Below are 21,598 nucleotides of genomic sequence, written 5' to 3'. Positions count from 1 at the left end.
TTTAAAGTACTAGTTAACCAGAGGCCATGGGACACAAGAACATAAGATTTATGTGTTTTATTGAATTAATCAACAAGAAAACAAATTAAAGGATTGCAACCAACCTAAACAATCATTCATGCCTGATAACAAGTTTGCTGGAATTTATAAGCAGTTACAAAAGAAACATTTTCAGTCTGCTCAATGTTTTGGATAACCCTTTTCAAAGTTGTAAGGCATGCAGTGTATGATGCTACAATAAAAACACACAATACTGATCATAAACGCGGCATTGCTGTAGTGCATATTTTATTTGAGACAATATATTCTTTCCTTGCAATTCTAGCAGGTAATAAATACCATTGGTAATTATTTGTGAAGATTGAGTACCAAATGCTTGATATAAGGTCTCAGAAGCATCCATAGAACCCTAATACCAGAATTATAATTTGTTTAAATTAAATAATTGTTTAAAGGGATTGTTTTGATCATTTGGGGATCATTTGGGATCCTTTAAATGTGTCTTTATGTACATAAAATACAAATAAAAAATTACATTCAGACAGCAATACATTTGAAAAAAAAGGGCCATTCCTGTCCCATTATATTGGCCATAAAACAAAACAAAACAAAAAAATAATAATCCCAGTCCTAGAAATGAAAAGGTTCTTCCGAAACAAGACTTTCCATGACACAGACAAAAGCTACTGTGCTTTGCCTTTTTGAGCATGAGTACTCACAAAGCTATTTTTTTTATGAAGTGGCCTAAATATCAGCACCCAATATTAATACAGTTAAAAAGACAAACAGTTGATTTCTTCCCAGTGGCAAAACTGGGGTCCATTTAACAATAACTCAAGACTATCAATGTAAGAACAGACTGACATGTAATAAATATAACACAGTCAACAAACAGTACAGTAAGACAAACATAAGTGACAGCTGTCACTGGGTTTTCTCTACACAAGCTTTGCTTGGTTGGTTGCTACTTTGTACATGATGCTGACTTTTTTTCACAGTTGAAATTCAAATCAGAAAATTGAGAAAACTAACATGTTTGGAAAATTAGGAGTTGTGTACAAAAACATATTATTAGTTGCATCGGAGCATTTACTTGACAGGGCATAATTGGTCTGTTGTCTAGAGACTTCAAAACGTCTATCATTTCAAACAGAAAAGAGTGAGATTTATGTAACATAAAATATTTTTGGAGTGCCATTTTTACATGTAGCAAAATTTAAAGATTGAGATAGAATACACAATGAAGCAAAGGTGCTCTTTTGAACATCCTTAAAAATAGATTACTCAAAACTATTAAGACAAAATTGTAGATGTGGTAAGTGGGGGTTAAAGCAGCCATATGCATGCCATGCAGCTGCTCCTGTTTTGTGTTTAAAGCCGGTGTTCATTCATGCCCCATCACCTCTCCATCACTTCTGCTCCTGAATTTCCCGTTTGACTTCGGCTACATAATGGTGATCTTTACCATGAGCAACTTCCATAATGGCCAATGCCTAAAAAGAAAATATATTCATTTATATAATGCAATTTAATCATGAACAAAACAGCAACCCGTGTTTACCTTTTTCAACGCTTTCACTCCCTGAGATTTCTTTTCCAGTCCCAAATAAAGACGTCCCAATTTGAGATACATAGATGCAACATTAAGGGAGTAGGCAGGATAATGCACACTGTGGACACAAATATTTTAGACACGATTTTGTTCACACATTACATTTTTTTTACGATTGTTTTACCTGTATGGGTGAACAATCTTCTCTCCGTAGCTCATAGCTCCATCCCAATCCTGCATGTAGAGACACACTCCCATTGCCTGATACATCATGTGCAGCATATACACATTGGTGTCTGCAAATATGGCTCCCATCTTTTCCAAGCTGAGTTCACACATCTCCAGTAACTCACTCGGAGGTGCCAAAAAGTTAAAGAAAAAACAGATCACAGTTTAACGGGTTAATAGTGTGGGCAGACGAAACTGACTTAAATTACACAACATCTCTCATTACAAAAAAGGATATTCTTGTAGTGCTTAGCTCTCCTGAACTCCTCAATGACATTCTTTGCGTAACGGACCATGGATAGAATTTCCTGTGGCTCTGGTCGTGTGCTCAACTTTCTGATGGCCATTTTGGCTTTGTCCTTCACAAAATCAGAACATTAATAGCTCCTTAAGCAGAATATTGACATAAAACATTTATGTTATGTTAGTGTCTCAACCATACCTTTGATTTGGTGGTGCACTCTGTACATTCACAGGTGAAGAAGTACGAGTCTAATAACCTCTCTTTACGGTCCTCTGTTGGATAGAGTAGGTCTATGTAGCTGTTAAAGATCTGTAGAGAAAATTAAATGTAAATGTAATACAGGGAATTGCAGTAGTGTTTAATTATGTAAACGATCAATTTAAATCCACAAAGGCATGTGGTAAATTTTTTACCTCGTCTCCAGGGTTGATCTCCTTCACTGCACGCACCTCAGCCACAGTGCCTTTATACGTGACTATGACATTAGGACTGCAGCTGTGATTCATAAGTGCTACACTGTAACACAGAATACACAAATAGGATATAAATTAATACAATGGGATGGTGGAACATTGGGGCAAAATACAGGAATTACTTAATTGTACAAAAATGTGAGAAATAAACACTTTTTTTGCATGTCACATGGCATATCTGGTTGCTAATACAATCAAATGTAATATCAAAAGGAAATATGCATTAACTGCCCAAACATCAGAACTACCCCAATGTTTTCTTTCAGCTGGTGCTGGGATTTATACAACAAACTACACCTTACAAAAAATGACTTAAATATTGGTCGTAAGTGTATTAAACCTTCTATGTGTATAGTAATAATACTGCACTTTTTTTTTTTTTTCTGTGATTTCACACCAGACCAAGCTACATTAAACTATTTGCCATCAATAAAGTTTATAATAAGAAAAAATATGTCATCATGTCAAAGAACTTACTCAGGAAAAACGGCTGATCCCAAATGTGACAGTTCCTCATCTTCTATTGTAAATCCATTACAATTAACCTGAAATTGACAAATGTGAATAACAAATAATATTGTTTAATGTGAGACCCAAAAAGTAAAACGTTTACCTGTGCAAAGAGCTCAATGAGAGCCTGTTCACCAGGGAGATCATGAAGGTGTTTGGAATAAAAATGTTGCAACGCTGCGATGTCTGCCTGGTTCATCTCATCTTTCTCACTGTCCATTTTGTCTAAATCTGAGGAGACATCACAAAACATTTTATTATGAAATGTTTACACAAATACAAACTAATCAAATGCATATGTCATTGTTTAGTTTAGTTTATTAAGATCCCCATTAGCTACTGAAACATCAGTATCTATTCTTCCTGGGGTCTCCTCAAATTCATTACATAGAAATTGTTGTGCAACACATAAACGTCACACACAGAGACACACAGAGACAGACAAACACACAATAAAAAGACATGAAAGCTCAATGTACAGGAAAAGTAATAAATAAAATGTAAAAATAAACAATTAAAACAGATATCAATAACAGTAATACATAAATCAACAGCAACTAATCATTGTGTAAAAAGGAACAGTTTTAACTTTTTTTAAAAATAGTTTTTTGTTATTTTCAAACAACAAAATTACTGGCAGTGCATTCCATGCAACCATGGCTCGATAACCAACAGTACGCTGCATTTGACTGGTTCTGCACACAGAAAGCACACCACTTATATTTTTACTTTGATGGGTTTCGTAATCGTGGGTATCTGAGAAAAACACTAATTTGTTATAAATTATTTCTGGGATTTTACTTAAAATTATATTTCTAATAAAAGTTAATAAATGGTACTTGAGTCTAGATTTTACAGTCAACCATGTCGCTCATTGTCACTCATGTTGCAGACAGGTGGCAGTGGTCAGCAGCTGCTCACACATTATTTTGCAACAGGTGTGGCCATAGACCGGCCACAATGCACGGATGACATTTGTTCAGACTAATTTAAGCATAAAACACACCAACCAAATAACTGATGAGGGACTGGAAAGAACTCATTCCTGTCATTTCTTTTTCTTAACTGGGTGTATTTAAAACAATTCTTCTAGGGCACAGAGTTTTAAAGTAATGAATATGAAATGAAATTACAGCATGCAGGCAATTGGGATTCGTCTCCCACTGTGAATTGGAGTAACTGTAAGGGACAGAATCAGGACTGGAGGCTACAGCAAAAGCTATTTTTAGATACGCAGTTTCAACAGACAAGCCCACATTAACAAAAATAAAACCACATGCATTTTTAACAACACATACACAGTGTAGACCTACTCACGGGATTCAAACTCCTTCAACAGGAGGACCTTTTCTGAAGGTGTGGGCTCTGCTGTACCTTTCTGTAAATCAACAAACATCATCATTAATGTAACATCTTTTTATTGTATGTATGCATATATATTTTAAATCACACACCTGTTTTTGGATTATTCTTGCTACTAATCGAACAGTTTCTGATGGGCACCAGTTTTCACCATAGGCACACATGGCAACACACTCCATTTTATGCAATGGCCAATCACCTCTCTGTAATACAGACAATACAGAATAATATAAACAACAATAGACACCAATTATAATAACATGGTATTTATAGTATAAATTATACTTTAGGTATTTGAATATTTCCACCACAGAACCTGTCAGTACTATTTTGGGTGTTTGATCTGTTATGTACCCAAAACTAGGGAGAGGGTGGATGGACCACATTGTCATAGCAACAGCCTTGAAATTTTTCATCCACTCCTAAATGCTTAAAAATTGGTGGAATATGTTTAATGGGTGACCACTTTAACAAAACATTCTTTTAAAAGGTTATATATTACACAAAATTGACTCCTGTGAGCTTTAAGCCATGTTAGAACATTCTTACCTCCTCAAAAACATACCTAGAGTTGTGCTTTCACTCACACATGTTTGAGCAGCCCTGCAGTATTAGTCTGCTTACAACCCCAAAGATCAAAATGCTCTGTTCCACCTTGTGATGTCATGAAGCAGTAGTAGTAGTAGTAGTAGTAGTAGTAGTAGTAGTAGTAGTAGTAGTAGTAGTAGTAGTAGCAGTAGCAGTAGCAGTAGCAGCAGCAGCAGTAGTAGCAGCAGCAGTAGTAGCAGCAGCAGTAGTATAAGTAGTAGTAGTATAAGTAGTTTTTAAGTTAACAGCTAACTTTTACTTTTTGTTTAAACATATGTGAATGAAACAAAAACAAGTGGTATGTTTTTGATGAGGAATCATTATAAGAGAGATCAGAAAATAGTGTAATATGGGCCCTTAAAGATGTTTCTTACTGATAAGTGTATAAAGTCTCATTCAAAGTATAATTCTGTGGTGATTACTGATAGTTAATTGTCAATGGGGTTTGTAGAATATGAAATTACCTGGCAGTCGACATTGCAGTAAAATGCTTGTTTGCATTTCCCACACTTGGAAAGGTCCTCTCTCCTGTGATAATAATTTGCATGTCATATTATCGAGCAGATGCAAATGCAGGAAAGTATGAATGAATTACATGTAATTTAGTATCAGCCATTAAAACTGTATTCAGATGGGAAACAATAAGAAAAGGGGCAACAAAAACAGTCTTAGGACATAAAGTGCTTGAATGAATACAGTCCTTAGGCTCCTTGTTTGCCTGAGATTTTGGCAACCCTGTTCTCGGACACATGGATGGCTATTTTTAGGACCCTAACCTTTCACTGCTCTACAAACCCACTGGGCACCCACGTGGACACACACATTTAAGCATCAATGACAGAATATAATACAAGACAAAAAGAGGTAACAAAGCAAAATCGTTATTTATGCATCTTAGGCCAACTGGACAACATTTAATCCCACAAGGTTTAAAGTGATGAAGTGATGGTGCTCAGATTGTGTTCAGATGAAAGTTTGTACAATACATGTTACATACAGTATGTCCTAATTACCCAATAACCTAATAGTTAACTGTGCACTGTAATGTTGATGCTATGTTGTGTAAGCATGAAGCTACCAGATAAAAACAATGAAGTCAAATGGGGTGAATTAAGCAGAAAAAAATATTTAATTGCATGGGTCCACTAACAAATTACATCTTACGTGCCATATGCTGTTTGTTGAACTTTTTCAGCACGGCAGCAGATCAAATGCTGCAGTGTGGTGAGCTCTGTGGCTGCAATGACCCGTTTAGTCCACATGACACAAATCAGGCAGGACCATGGCTAAGCAGAGTCCGACTTTACGTGTTATTTAGAGTGAAATACTGGGGAAATTAGCTTCTCGATATCGCGTAACTGGTCAGAGACAGTGCATTACCTGGTGAAACAGTGTTCACAATGTGCTCCCCTTTCATTCACTGTCAACACATAGGAGTAGGCAGGGCAGGCGAAGACCAGCTCACCCACGGCAAAATGTCGCAGTGCCCGCAGGCCTCTACCCTTTCCCGGGCTGTCAAACCTCTCGGTCCCATCTATTCCCTCCATCGTCGCGGCTATTCCCTTCTCTCTGTTCTTCAGACCCCCGAGCGGCCCCTGATCCTCTGAGCCTGAGCACGAGCCTTAGCTGGGCACAGAAATGAGCTTATGGCCAGGCTACTTCCTCACTGTATGCGTGCATAGTTATAATATAGCGCCGTCTGCTGGATAGGACAGGAACACCACGGTTTATTTGGGGCCAGTCAACTTACTTAATCAACTTCCCGCTTACGAGAGCTTCATGTGCTGGGAAATGAGGTGATCCATGCCTTAGGTCCGCTGTTAATTCACTAAGAACTAAAATGCAGAATTGAAAGCCGCAACAAGGGAACAAAATAGGGTACGTTTTGAGGGGTAACAGATGACAGATAGTTTTTCATATAAATGCATTTATTTAAGTTAATCTTTTTTTTTTTTTCAAAGTTGCATTTCTGCAGTTTCTATAAAACATGAAACAGTTAGAAGCGCTGTACAATGTGACAACAAAACTAGAAACTGCAGCTGAATACACAGTGTTTATATGTACATAATGTACACACATCATGTAGGTATCTACAAAAATATACATGAGATCTATTTATGTTAGACACCAGAAACAAGGCCTCATCCCTTAAATGCATTAGTTTAATTTCCTTCCCACCATTTTGCCTAGGCTACATGATTTCCTCAAGATTACATTTACTCAACAACTTTCTGATCATTTATAGATGGTTGAGCAGTCCCTCAATAATTGAAAATGGAAATCTGCGTTGGGCAATTAATGGTTAATTTGTTGGGACAAATCCCTTCATCTTAATCATAAAACAGCTTAAAACATGTAAACTTAAAGCCAGGAAAACAAACAAACAAACAAACAAAAAAGGAAGTAAAAACAAGTAGAAAAAAAGATGCTCCCTTACACAAAATGTATTTTTTGCTGTTGATGCTGTCTGTCTGTTCACTGTTATATGTTTAGTGACAATTTGTTTTGCAGGAAACTTGATGGATCTGACAATGATGCAGTCAAAAGAAATGGGAGAAAACTTTGGCACATTTTTTAAAAGATGTAAACATTTAATTAGTGAATCAAAATGAGGCCCTCAGTAAGTTATTACAGTCACTCTTCTTGTACATTTTAAATAAAACATATTTCACAAAGATAAGACTTTTTCAGAACAAAAGGCTTTAAATGTTTTGAAAACTGTATTGCCATGGCTACTCAGAAAATAATAGGCTATGTTTATGATCAGGAATCTCAAAGTGAACAATGACAAAAAGAATATTTACCATATTTACCATTTTTTCCATTACAAGAACAGTCCTGAACCCACATTTATATTCCCAGGAATATAAATCAAACTATGGAGTTTTTCACAGTGAAGACTGCCAAGACATCAGTTTTCCAATAGGACTTAATTACAGAGTAGCATAATAAAGAAAACCTACTAATGTAATCTTTAAAGTAACTGCTGCAATGACATGGTCCTGATGTTTATTACATGATTCAATAATAAGTCTTCAGTTTTAAGTACCTTTCCCACTGCCCCTAAAGTTTTAGGTTTAGAGCCCAGTCACCATGGCAACATAACACCTCATGAGAGTCACTATGGCCACAGACTGCAGCACAGCACACCTGTCAAGTCACAGGATAGGCTCCAATCAGATTCTCCATTTGGGACACTGTTTACAAAAGACCTGGGTGAAAGGAACACTCACCAACCTGAGCCATCAGACAGCTACAAACATGACCAGCTGTCCTTGTCAGTAAAGGGCCTAGCCCTGTTCAGAAACAGTTTAGTGAAGTAAAACAATGTACAGATGTTGTTTTGCTGCAAAGCTGAAGTAAGACACAATTAAAGTAATGTCAAACAGGCCTAGTCATGAAATGGCACTATGCTGTTGGTGGTGAACACAAGTGTCTGCCCCAAAAAAGTGTGCATTTGAATGTCCGTATAACTCAGCAGCCGCTTGTGCAAAAACAAGATTTGAAGCAGACAGTAAAATCATGTTTGATGCTGTTTGCAAACAGAAGGCTCATCAAGCAGGAATGATGGAATCACATGGGGTTGAAACATGCATTTAGAAAAGAAATGCATGCTGACAGGTTATACTGTAAGCTGAAGAAAGCAAAGTTTAACTTTGCAACTAAACACTCTTCTGTCCTCCCCTTTACATTATCACTGAGTTACTGAGACGAGCAACAGCGAGAGCAGGTGAGGATTCTAAATCATGGTACAACAGTTTTGTATCAATGCTATGCTGCTACATTTATCAAATTTGTCACATGTCACATGTAAAATGTTTTTATAGAAGCATTTTTGGGGGACAGTGTTTGCAACTTGTTTGAATCTTACACCACCAATTTTTAGTTTAGTTTTGTCTTTAGTACAACAAAACAAAACATATTTTGTCTTTTAATTAAATAAGGATGTCCTGTCATTTTATCAAATTATAGTGTTAAGGTTTGTGTCAAGAAACACGCTTTTACCATTATTCACAATCAATAACACCATGATCAAACAAAAGAAATCCTTAATTTTCTTTCACTCACATTGCCAAATAGATCACCACCATTCTTCTAGTATGTAGCCATCTTTACAAAATCAAAATTACTGAATGGCAAAGTCATGTTATTAATGGGACATAAATGACCAAATGAAAAAAAAGAAAATTGTACTTAAAGTACATAATGATTTTGCTTTTAAAAACATCATGATCATGATTTTTTTGTCTTTATGGTTATATTATGACCTGATATTATGGCGATTATTGATTGCCTACACTTATACAGAAATACAATGATGAAATTATGGTACTGTAGCAGCCAGTGCCACAGACATAACTCAAAGAAAAACAAAAGTAGTTTAAATCAAGATGTTTTCAGGTTTTGGAGACTGTGTCCTGTACCGACTTTGGGCCCACACTGAGGGCTGCCAGCACACTCCTGCGGAAGGACACTGTTCATGATTGTGTAAAGAACAAAGAACAAAGCCCATTTCCACTTTGAAGCCCATTTTGCACTCTCTCGTGTGCCCTGAATAAGTACTGTAGTATTGTACAGACAGATGAAAAAGTATATGTTTGAAATTAGAAAAAAACATTTTGTACTAACATGAAATAAAAAAACAAAGTAAAAAGCTAATTTCTTGGAAAAAAAAGTAAAAACAAAATATTTACTCATAATTTCCTTTTCAACCACCTATGAAGACACTGAGGTATGTAGTTTGGATGGCAAGCATCTCCATTGTCCACATCATTGTCTTCCACAACACTTTTTTATCCATGATCCCATAATTAATCCTCCTGTGGGCTTCCGGGTGGCCCTTTGGGACCCTATTGGGGCCCTGTCTCAGTCCAACCCCCACGGAGGTGAAAGTCAACAGTTTGAGTCTTTATCCCTCTTTAGTGCTGGCATTACTGTCCAGTTTTCCCTGTAAAATCTATAATTCTCTCCAGCCCTACGATTGTAAATTCAGAGTGAACTTCCACTGTTGGGTGAGGCTGGGCCCGCAGACCTCCACGGTGAGTCCTCCCATCCTGGCACTGCGGCTGTCCAAGCACAGGTTACTGCCTACATGACGGAGCTTTGAATTTGACTCAATCTGCTCCCATTTCTAGACAAAGAATGAACAATTATTATATTTTTATGGGATTTAAAATGTTTAAATTGATCTGAGGTGTTACCTGACGGCTGTCATTCTCTCGACATCCCTGGAGCTTTATTAACGAGCCTGCAGTTCTGTCCACCACAGTTAGACACAGGTCCATATGCTTCACAGACTTGTCCTTGGTTAAAGCCCATTCCTGAACAATAAGTACATGGAAAAGTGTTTTGGTGTTTTAGCAAAAGTACAAATAAATTAAAATATACGAAACACAGCTCCACATTTAGAGTGGGGAGTAGGGCTGCACAATAGATAACAATGTTGACAAATGCAATAATCAATATTGCAACTTAATATAATCGCAAAAACACCAAGGTTCTTAATCTAATCTGGAAATATCAAATGTTTTTGACATAATTTAATGTTTTTATGAAAATTTAATTTAACCTTCATTTATTCTTGGTTTTGTCATAAATTTTGTTTGAATAGTAAATAGTATTTACATTTAGGCATATACTTTTTGTTTAAATATAATTGAAATTGTAAAGTCCTCAGGATACTATATTAAACTAAGAGATACAATAACAACTGATACATTACATTCACTAAAGGAGTCACCAGACATGTAATCAGATGAGCGAGTTTGGAGAATGGGTTTACCTGATTGCCACCTGCGTTGTGGCACTCATAAACGCCAACAACACCATCAGCGAAATGGCCAAGAGTGTCCAGACAGTTTCCTCCTTGCTGCAATGCCCCAAAAGCAATGTCCTGATGATCTGGGACCCTGAAAAACAAAATCAATATACAATCAATTGACCTCAGTGTTTAAGAAAAAAATAACACAAATACAAGATAATTAAATGTTTTGGCAGTCAACTGGCTGTGATTTTAGGAAAATTCTTACCGTAGTTCTGGGTAGACATTCTCAAGATACCACTTGAAGGGTTTGCAGCCCAATCTCTTTTTCATCTCCAGGCGACTCTGTATGCTACAAGACAGAAATTTATTATTAATTCATGGATTTCAGCTTCCTGTTCTGTGACATTTTGAGGGCTTTTCACCGTTCAGAAGATATCACATTTAGTTTAAATAATTTATTATTTTTAACAATTCTGAAATCCTGCAGAGTAATAATTAGAAATCACAGTTTTAAAACCTAATGGTATTCATTGCAAACATGTATTATTTATGTCTAACACTAGAGGGAGATGTGTACAAACTGAGGTGGCCCTTTCACTGTATCTTCTAAAAAATAACAAGTAATTTATATGATTAACTGATAGTGTTATTAATACACTTAGGGGCTGATATATTGCACATTTATGTTTAATTCAATTGAATTCCCTAATTATACATTATGTGTTTTTGTTTAGTTAGGAAATGTGATAGTGCTTACTTTCCATAGGGAACATTTCTGGCAGAGGGAACAGCAGCATAGTAGAAATTTTTAAATTCATCCATCCAGACCTCGGCAGCTCTTCTCGTGTTCCTGACAGTAACAAAGAGCCATTAACTGTTTTCAATAATAAAAATTTCACATGAAGATGCCACATGGTGATTACTGTACAACATGTTTAAATGATTCATTGTTTTTAGCTTGAGGTGTGATGTGTTTGTCTTTTGTATTACACTAATAGCCAATAATAAATGATTACAAAGCAAATAGGATATCCTGAAATTGATCTGTAAACAAAGAAAAGAGGTGGGTAGAGTAGTCTTTCAAGTAAGAATGACATTTACTAAGTAAAAGTACAAAGTAATTCTTAAGTAAGTAATTAGAAATGAGAGTAACCGTCAAAACATACCGTGAATATTAAGTTAATGTTATTGGGAGGACAGAGCATTAAATAATGCACAAAATCTGATTATTTCAAAATGTAAAAATCTAAATTCATATCTGACGGAGTGGTGCAAGAAATAAGATTTTCAAATGATTTAAAATCGTCAGCACACTAGTAAAGATTTTGTCTTGTAAACTCATTAGGAAAAGCAACATATTTTTATTATTCAAGTTAGATTACTGTCACATTGCAAAATACATGACTACCAAGTTGAAGTAGCATTGGAGTAGAATTGGAGTAGCATTTTTCAAAAAGAAACTCAGGTAAATGTAGCCCACCTCAAACAAAGCATCAGTTTACTATACCACAACTGACTGCAACTTTAAATATTACACAGATCCTTGAAGATTTTTAAGGTAACTATCAAATGTTTTAAAGTTTAGCTCCCAGAAGAATTATTACAAAAGCATCGAAGCAGAACGGTGCCATATCTTCGCTCCCTGGGGTTTCTGCCAACAGCCCTAGGGAGTGAATCTGCCTTCACACTGACGAGCAAACTGACTATAAGTGAAACTGCCAATGTATAAAGAGCGTTTGTTTCACTCTTGCTTATAAAACACATTCATTTTATTCAGCGCAACAATATGTCTTAGAATATCTAAGGGAGGTTCTAGTCTGTCTCAGGATCTATCGTAATGCGTTCATTTGGAGCACGGGTTTTGCTGGGCACAGATCCAGGGTGGTGGTTGTGTATTTCAAAGAACAGATTCCAATCCTTCCATGTTTTATGCTTGTGATTACACGTCGTAAATCTACAGAAACCTTCATCGCCCTAATTTTGCTGTGTAATTGCTTTTCAATTGGCTCTGTTTTGCCGGAATCATTTAACAAATCTCAGCGCAATAACAAATCACTAATGTATGTTCTGGATCAGACTTCAGACACAAATTGTTCATTACTCCAATTTAGCTCCTATTTATATGTTTATACAACATCAAATTAAAGCTGCACTGTGCAACTTTTCTGGAGGGGGTCCTGGTGGCATTTAAGGGTTCTAACTATGGAAATAAATATATTTAATGCCATACTGTGGGACATTTTAGCCAAAACAACAACATTAATAACATTTCCAAGAAGACAAGCAGGTAAAGGGGACTTCACCAGAAAGTTACATAGTGCATCTTTAAAGGCAACGACTACTGAGTACTAAGTTAATTACTGAAATAATGTTTGTTTGCATCATCAGAGATATGTGCCAGTCTTTTGTACAGTATTATTATGAATGTGAAAGCATGTGTTATGACAAGACTTATGTAAACAGACAGATGGGCTAAATGTTATGATTGCTTTGTAAAGAACAACATCCTTTGTGCTTGTTTATATTAGATGTGGACATTACCTTGCAAACACAGTGCCACTGCCTCCTGGAAACGTGTACGGGTGCTGTTTCCTGAAGACATGCCCCACTCGACTGCAGGGGATGATCTCCAAGCTACCGCCGCACTGCCACACTCGAAATGAGATCTCTGAAACAAACCAACACAAAACCACACTTATTATCTGTTCCTTTTTATGAGTTTAATGGTCCTATATTGTGCAAAATTCATTCTTGTGAACTTTAGCCCATGTAAGAATGTGGCTACCTCCTAAAAAAAAAAAAACAGACATGGAGTTGCGTTTTGTTTCATTCACATATTTTTGAGTAATCCTATTAGGCTGTCTGCATCTTCAAAGCTCAAAATGCTCTGTTCCTTGAAATGTTATGAAGCAGTAGTTTTCAAGTTAACAGCTGTATTTTACCTTTTGTTTAAATGGGCAATTCCAGTTCTGAAATTATCTAAATAATTATGGTGAACATGTATCTAAGTTTAAAAGCACAGTGGAGCAGTTGTGAAAACTGATATTGTAATTATCGTGACAGGACTCATCATATGATTGGGATGCCTCTTCAGTATAAGTACAAGATACAGGTACACAGCCAATTTGAAATCCAAATATGGAGTGAAGCAATTAAAATCAATCACTGAGTCATCTGTACATTGACAAGAATTCCCAAAATGTGTAAAAATAAAAACAGGGAGACAGTTAGGTGATTGCTGTAATAGCGTATTATTACTTATTTAGCCTGAATGCCACAAACCTCATTATCACATTTAAACGCCATTTATGTTGATCTGTTTTCAATACCCTGTGATGCTTGTTTGATTAGATTTAATTAGCACAATATAATGCAAGATGCATTTTTCCTTTTCAACTAGGCAAGACATTCATTTGAATGAAATCCTTTAAGACACTTGCTACTAAATCTCAAGGGAAAGACTGTTGAGATTTCCAAAGTCAGCAAGAATTGTTGTGTGAGCTAAAAGTACAAAGTTTATGAAGGTAAGAAACCGCATTTATGATTTAAGTCAGCAAATGAAACACATCACCATGACGATTGTAAATGCTGACAATGGCCATGTATTTTCTTTGTTACTTGTCCCTTTAACAAACTTCACTAGTTCATTTCAGTCTTTGTCATTCTCAGTGTCAGCTTGATCTGCTTTTGTGTGCAACAGTATCGCTCACCTAAGTTCTCTCCTCCCCAGACATCCATCATCATATCATACTTTCCCAGCTGCTCAAAGTACTCCTTATCCATGACAAAGAGACCCCCCGCTATCATAGGAGTCCTGAAAAGAAGGAGAGAAAAGAGGGAGATCAACAACTGCTTAAAAGTGTAATTTTCATGTGCCTTTGAGAGAAAAGTATCTTAAGACATACTTTATTGGGGCAATGGGATTGCCTTGTCGAGCTCTTCTCTGCTCCAGTGTCATGTAGTCCCATTTAAAGACCAAATTCCAGTCAAATCCTGCAAATAAAAACAGAAATCAAATGAGAGCTAGCAATGACTAACTACAAAAATTTTTCTCTTAGATACGCAATTTATTTTTAGGGGAAAAAAGAAAATTCATTACAGTTCAAAATAAGTAATATACCTCCTTTTAGATCTGCAGAAGCTCCCACGTACTGGAAATTGTCCATGTTAATGACATCTATAATAGGGGAAACTACTCGAGTTTTGTCCTGCAAAGAATAAACAAAAACAAAATAGGAAGTGCTATTAAATTAAGGAAACTGAATGTTGTTACATTTTTAACATGCATTAAATGTGCACAGTGCAACTCTCTAGAAGAGGGCCTGTCACTTCCTTGTTCCCAAGAGATGCTTTTGTTTTTCTAGGAATGTTCCACAGTATGATATTAAACTTAACTATGCAGACAAGCCAGTTATACCAGGCCCATCCATTGCACTCTGTAAAGCACTTTGTGACTTTTATCTATGAAAGGTGCTCTATAAATATATGTACTTACTCACAGAATAATAATGCAAGATTTTTGCATGATATTTTTCAGCAAGAAAAATGTCCTGTTTAATAGAAGTGAAGGTAGGCAAGTATAATGCCATACAGTGGAACATTCTAGGCAGAGAAATAATCTCTATGGGGACAAGCAGGTGGTGGACTCTGCACCAAAAAAGTAACATAGTACATGGCAATTATATGCAGTGTAATGCTAACTACAATACAGTATAATACTACTTGGTTGGGTTATTTAGTGCAGTGTACCTCAGCCACTCTCTCCAGCAGTGGCTCTAACCAGTGGTCGTTACATTCACAGTGAGAGTCCAAGAAAGTGAGGACTGGGGCAGTCGCAGCGTCTGCTCCTCGGACCCTGGAACGCATCAGCCCTGAAAAATGTCAAGAAAGTAATTTAAGCCAGAGGAGCTAAACCAATTTTTTTTCTTGAAAAAAAAAAAAAGCAAGTCGACTTTTCTTTTTGTCTTTGGCAAATTACCTTCTCTGCGGTCGTTCCTCAATACACGCACTTTCTCAATCTTGCCCAGCAGTGCTCCATCTTCAGCTAAAAATAATCAAAAAGTATGAATGTTAAAAAACAAGTAATCACTTTTGACACTTTGTGGGCTACAAAGTTACAAGTAGAGCAGTGAGAGAGTTCTAAATAACACTTACGGTTATCGCTGTAATCATCTACCAAAATGATTTCTTTGACCAAAGGGGATGGACTTTTCTTCAAGACACTAGAAAGAAATGGAAAAATATTTATAGAAGTGCACAGCAAAAATGTGATTTCAAAATGTCTGAAACCCACCTGACCACTGTCCGTAGCAGAGCCGAGCGAGCCTCATTGTGAAAAGTGATGACAACACTGGAAGCTGGCAAGTCAGTTTTCCACTGTTTATGTCTGCAACTAAACACAGAAAATACACAAATATGAAGCTGGGAAAATGTCTGTGGGAGTTTGAGTTTGTGAAATACCAACAACTGGAATATGAAATAGAGTTAGCAAGCCATAATAGAAAAAGACAGTAATGGTCCAATGCATCTTGTGATTGACACACTTTAAATACCACATCTCTGCATTCAGCAAAGAGGTATACAACTATACAATAATAACACTCTTATATTTATGTTTATAGTCTATGATTTTATAAGCACTTTAGTTGCATGAAACTTTTAAGAGCCTACATAACTTAAAATTGTTTGAGCCTTAAGCCATGTTATAATGATAGCTCAAAAAAAAAAAAAAAAAAAAAACCTGGAGTTGTGTTTTGTTTCATTCACACATGTTTGAGTAAGCCTTTATTATTAGTCTGTCTACATCTCCAAAGCTCAAAATACTCTGTTCCACCTTGTGATGTCATGAAGCGGTTTGTGTATTAAACATGTATATAAAACAAAACATTATAACAGATCAGAAAATAACATAATATATGCCCTTTAATACCTAAAATCACCCTGTGCTCTGCTATTCTACAGCCCAAATGACACATCACTGCAAAATCAATAGGAGGCACATCTCCTCTTTTAGTGGACTAATGCCTCTAGCTGTCAGGTCAATAAATCAACTGGCCACTACTTTTACAAAGACCATCTCTGAACCCCAGTCCACTAATGCAGCAGTTCAAATAATAGTGTAACTGTGGTCAGGTGTCAAATGAGTGAGTCACTTAACAGATTTAATTTCTCTCTCTTCCAGCTGTGTTTGTTACATAGACTCTTCAATCATGCTTCAGCAGTCAACTTCCACAGTTGTGAAGGTCTGCCAAAATCTGGTGCCAATATTTCTACTGATTAGCCAGTTTGCAAAAGGAAGTTTACAATCAGTCATTTAATAAGATACATTTACACACATTTCACTATTGTTCTGCAACATTAAAAACAAGCAAATGTTACAAAATAGCGAGATAGCTTTTACGGAGGAAGTAAAATGTATGTAGGCGTCTACTGTAAACCTCCATCAGTGGTCACATTTGGTCACATTTTTATATAGCGCTTTTCAAGCCTCTTCAAGGCTTCAACTAACAATCCTCAGATCAGTCTTGTGTAAGACACTTCAGTCTTTTTGCTCTGTCAATAAATGTGTCTGTGCATGGACCAGTCACCTGACTTGTAAGCAATATTGTAAAAATCCTTGGCAAAATGAGATGTCAAACTATACTTGGCCTGGCACATATTAAGAACCATATACTGCAGGAAGAAATATGTATGAAAAGGCCAACTGTACTCAAACATTTAGCATGAATAACAGTTGTGTGGGACATATATTCTGAAAGTATGCTATTGAATAAAACAAGCCCCTAATGAAGAGATTACCAACTGCTAAGTCACGGCTCATTTATGTCTCCTCGTCCCTTTAACTGGCGGAACAATCAAAACGCACAACAAGCAGTTAAGAGTTATGAATAGACCAGACAATGTACTACTCAGTGGGTGTCTGCTCTGCTACTTCCTGGTTTTCATCAGATAGACAACAATGGGGGGTGTTTCCAAGAGATCTTATCTATAGGGGCACTAATTACACCGATAGGCAGACAATCAAACAGCCCATGCACACAAGCATCAAATGGAAAGTGTTATAAATAGAAAGCCTTATAGTTAAATCCTTTAACAATTCAGTACTAAAACAAGACTGTGAATGTTGGGCCCATACTCACTGGTCATGTCTCGTGTCAGGCACTGCTCTGTCCATGCGCAGTTTGTCACTTTCTACTTGGTTGAACTTGTTTCTCGCGTAGGGGTCCTGCCCTGGCCGAACCACCGTGGCTCCAACATATAAGTCCTGATCGAAGTCCTGCCATCGCACTTTACCTGGACAGACAGAGTAAGACATGAGAGAAATACACACAGGAGCTCATGGAGAGAAGGATACAGATACTTATGCAGAGATTTCCCACAGCGGTGGATGGAAATGGGATTTTAAGAGGGCAAAATTTTATGAACCCTACTAGATATAGTCAGCTACATACAAATCAGAAAAAGTTTGCATGTTGTAAGTGAACAAATTTCACAAAGTAAAAGGTAGGTTCAAGTAAATCTAAAGTAAAGGCATGTAAACAACAATGTGTTAAAAAAAATAGACTTGGACTGAACTGTAGATATAATATATGAACAGTGCCAAAGTAGCAAGGCAAAAAGACGTATTATTGAAAAGAGTCATTCGATTAACATGACAGATGTTATGAGGTGTCCAACAACAGAGGGGAAGAAACTGTTCCTGTTTTTTTGTAAATAGTGGGTTAGGATCCAGAATCTTCAGAACCCCAGATTTGTCTACTTGAGAAAAAAAATAATGGAATAATACATAAATATTCAATTGAAGATTTACCAAAAATGTCCAGAGAGTTAAAATAATTAATATTTTCAACAATCTTCAGTGAAAATGCTTGTAAAATGATCTACAAAGATGGTGACTCAGAGTGAAAGAAAAGGAAATTTGAAGATGAATGGGATTAAACATAAGTGTGAATATAAAATGTATGCAGCAGCAGCAGCAAGTGCTCTTCACGACTGACAGGAAGGAAACCTCATGCTCCGAGCAGCTGCTCGACGGCGGCAACAAGGCAACATGACATGAGATTTATGCTCTAAACTGTGGAGGTCATGTGACCAACATGGAATATTTATTTCTCACTGCAGTCAGAATATAACTTTGCATTTTGTTCATTAAACTAAACCATAAACAACATTTATTCTTTCACTGTCAAACCATTGTCCATCTGTCAGTCCCACTATAAAACACTAAATGGAGAAAGTAGCCATTATGTTTAATTTGGCAGTTTATCTTTGACTACACAGATACTTGCATAATAATAAACTAATTAGTGGTTTGCTGTTGCTATGCTAATGAGTTGTGTTAAGCATATGGTATTGTGAGATTACAGTTTCTGTGTGTGCGACAGCCAGGAGACTGATAGACGAGAGAAACTGAGCCTGACGACTTGGAGGGAGCTAGCCTCGGTGCACGCGTCTCGCTGACAGAAAGCCAATGTGTCTGGCATGCTAATTAGCCGACCCCAATGAGCTGCCTGTTACCAAGAGCTGAGCCTCTGCTGCATGTGGCTCAGGGGGTCTGATGTTTTCCTACTTTAACAAACTTTTGCCGTAAACAGGAGGTCAACTTTAACCATGGCTATGGTTACATACACACCAAAATCTAGAGAAATGTCATGTAAACAGCTACATTTTGATGGGAGTAATGGGATTTCTGAACTACAAAATGGAGATTATCATTAGATTTTTGGAGGTGTAGGTCTATTATAAAATGGCATGTAAACAGCAAAATCATCTAATTTCTTTCTGATCATGGGCCCCTTGATTTCTCACATCGGATTTTGTGGTTTTCATGTCATTTAAATAATCCAGATTCAGATAATAATCAAATTATTATGTGTACGCAAACAGAGCCACTGTGTTACGCCGGTGCAGGTTTTGACAAATTCAAGAGTCACTACAAATCCACTGATTAACTGACACATGTCACTGGGTGGTTTTGATAATCCAATTTCTTCGTATATGTGAACAAACCAAAAATCTGACTAATTATTGGGTTATCTGATTTTACTGGCCCTGTAATTGTACCCAGCGAAGACTCTTGCCATATCACTGCACAAATTTGTGGATCAGATACTTCAAATGTGGCAGTTTTATTTTATCAACAGCATTTATACTTCAGACATCAAATGTTTTTCTAAATATTTTTAATTGTATGAACACCTATTCTTTGGTATTATGTTGTAACTGTGTCTAAATAATTTCCATTGTGGATCGATAGTTTCTCTAATACTCTTGTTTACTATATTATATAGTTCTGTCAGTAACTCAGGATTTGATGTCAGATGCCGTCCCTGAACTAATATTCGCTTTCATCTGTGCTACTCATTTACTTTTACTTTTTCATATCTTTTTAATCTTTTATTGTTCACTCCTTTGTATTGCCTTTTGGTCGCTCTTCCGCTTCTATCGCTCTCAACATTTTGCTCCAAGCTCTGGGTATGACAGCATAAAAGAAGAGATGAGGTAAAGAGATAGGGAAAAGTCAGCCTCCAGTGAAATAACCTTCTTCAACATTTGGATTTGTATTGCAGCAGTGGATCAGATAAGAGTGTTCAGCTTTCACAGGTCACAGACTCATAAGGGAGGGGCAGTCTCGGAGCGAGGACCAGACGGGAATGAAAAAGTCAAGGCTCAAAGACGGACGATTTTTAACACCACTGTCTGAGAAATATTTGCCAGTCTCCACAACATACACAGAAGCTCCAGATGCTGCAACCTATTAATTTCCTTCACTTTTGAAAAATATTATGTTTTAAGGTTGTAAAAAAATACATCAGATACTATTTTATCAGTATTGCCGTATACTTCATAATTAAATAATGAATTAAATAGTATAAGTACCCAAAATTCCCATTGTAAAACTGGTCTCAATTTTTAAAAGAAGTGCTAAACCAAATGCTGTGGAGACAGTAAAGGAGAATGGAGTTTACTATAGGACTACTACCACTACGTATTTTGACACTTTGGCACTAATGCAAATATACACTACTAGTCAAAAGTTTGGACACATCCTCTTATTCAATGTATTTTCGGCATGAGCCAGTAACAAAGTAACTCTAACTCTTCTCTATTATTATTTTTCCTTCCAAACGATCGTGATTTTGAGGGCCAATACATCGACGAAAAGTCCCCAAAAGGGGACTTGACCAGTCCGGTGAAATGGGCATCATGACAAGGCCCAAAGTGACCTGACGCAACAGCGCCGCTTAGAAGTGCCTATGGAAGTGGGGACAACCAAAGTTTCGCGTAAGGAAACAAAATTCGAACCCATGATAGAGAACAATAAGACAAGCCAAAAATTTAATTGGCGCATACCCCTATGATGATGATTTGGGGATTAAATTCTACACATGACCACAAGAAAAAATATTTTTTTTATGGACATGGGGCATTTTTCAAGGTTGATTACGCTGTAATTTTTCTGATGGAGGATTCGTTGGAAGGGACAATGGCATGCTTAGGTGGGGAGTGCATGCCAGGGTGAGGACCACCACTGCCATGGGCAGCTTTCATTTCTTTTATGGGCAGCTTTAATTTCCTATATATGTTTACTACTTTCTACATTCAAATATAACATGCAAGATATATGGAATTATGTAGCAAAGAAAGAGGAATATAATTGCTTTTTAAATATTTTATATTTAAATCCATTAAATAGCCACCTTTTTTTTGTCGATGGAGCTGAAAAACTTTATCCTTCGTTTGCTACATTCCATATGTGTCCATTCATTGTTTTGATGCATTCAGTGAGCATCTACTATGTGAATAATCATGAAAACAAAGCACAAACAAAAGTGAAAAAGTGTGTCCAAACTTTGGACTGGTAGTGTATACAAAGT

The 21,598-nt window shown here is 36.7% G+C and overlaps 2 protein-coding genes across 2 annotated transcripts in view; both read right to left on the bottom strand.

Moving 5' to 3' along the window:
- Positions 1-42: 42 nt before the first annotated feature.
- smyd2a (SET and MYND domain containing 2a) lies at positions 43-6,644 on the bottom strand. Its single transcript, XM_020938848.2, has 12 exons — positions 6,338-6,644; positions 5,422-5,485; positions 4,462-4,572; positions 4,325-4,385; positions 3,111-3,238; positions 2,975-3,042; positions 2,438-2,540; positions 2,223-2,333; positions 2,019-2,139; positions 1,737-1,911; positions 1,562-1,670; positions 43-1,493 (listed from the first exon to the last, which is right to left on the bottom strand). The coding sequence occupies exons 1-12, from the start codon at positions 6,502-6,504 to the stop codon at positions 1,410-1,412; spliced, it is 1,302 nt and encodes a 433-aa protein (XP_020794507.1). The 5' UTR covers positions 6,505-6,644; the 3' UTR covers positions 43-1,409.
- Positions 6,645-7,527: 883 nt separating this feature from the next.
- The window catches only part of galnt2 (UDP-N-acetyl-alpha-D-galactosamine:polypeptide N-acetylgalactosaminyltransferase 2), a 30,839-nt gene continuing 16,768 nt past the window's right edge, over positions 7,528-21,598 (bottom strand). Inside the window, exons 3-16 of the mRNA XM_020938834.2 lie at positions 17,861-18,014; positions 16,015-16,113; positions 15,876-15,943; positions 15,700-15,765; positions 15,471-15,592; positions 14,842-14,929; positions 14,627-14,714; positions 14,432-14,535; positions 13,263-13,389; positions 11,479-11,571; positions 10,987-11,070; positions 10,740-10,866; positions 10,159-10,278; positions 7,528-10,088 (exon numbers count right to left, since the gene is read on the bottom strand). Coding sequence (XP_020794493.1) covers positions 9,933-10,088; positions 10,159-10,278; positions 10,740-10,866; positions 10,987-11,070; positions 11,479-11,571; positions 13,263-13,389; positions 14,432-14,535; positions 14,627-14,714; positions 14,842-14,929; positions 15,471-15,592; positions 15,700-15,765; positions 15,876-15,943; positions 16,015-16,113; positions 17,861-18,014 — 1,496 coding nt within the window. The 3' untranslated portion in view covers positions 7,528-9,932. The remainder of the gene's footprint in view (positions 10,089-10,158; positions 10,279-10,739; positions 10,867-10,986; positions 11,071-11,478; positions 11,572-13,262; positions 13,390-14,431; positions 14,536-14,626; positions 14,715-14,841; positions 14,930-15,470; positions 15,593-15,699; positions 15,766-15,875; positions 15,944-16,014; positions 16,114-17,860; positions 18,015-21,598) is intronic.

The sequence above is a fragment of the Boleophthalmus pectinirostris genome, unplaced genomic scaffold, assembly GCF_026225935.1.
Source record: "Boleophthalmus pectinirostris isolate CB_2022bp ecotype Guang Dong unplaced genomic scaffold, ASM2622593v1 HiC_scaffold_19, whole genome shotgun sequence".
NCBI lineage: Eukaryota > Metazoa > Chordata > Actinopteri > Gobiiformes > Gobiidae > Boleophthalmus > Boleophthalmus pectinirostris.
The sequence above is the reverse complement of the archived record's forward strand: the minus strand, read 5'-3'. Positions and strand labels throughout refer to the sequence as shown.

What these genes read in the sequence shown, in the direction of transcription:
- smyd2a (XM_020938848.2), bottom strand. Translation starts at nt 6,504, where the DNA reads ATGGAGGGAATAGATGGGACCGAGAGGTTTGACAGCCCGGGAAAGGGT. An exon ending in AAGATTGTTCACCCATACAG is followed by an intron (nt 1,671 to 1,736) that starts GTAAAACAATCG and finishes TTGTGTCCACAG; the next exon opens with TGTGCATTATCCTGCCTACT. An exon ending in GAGTGAAAGCGTTGAAAAAG is followed by an intron (nt 1,494 to 1,561) that starts GTAAACACGGGT and finishes TTTTCTTTTTAG; the next exon opens with GCATTGGCCATTATGGAAGT.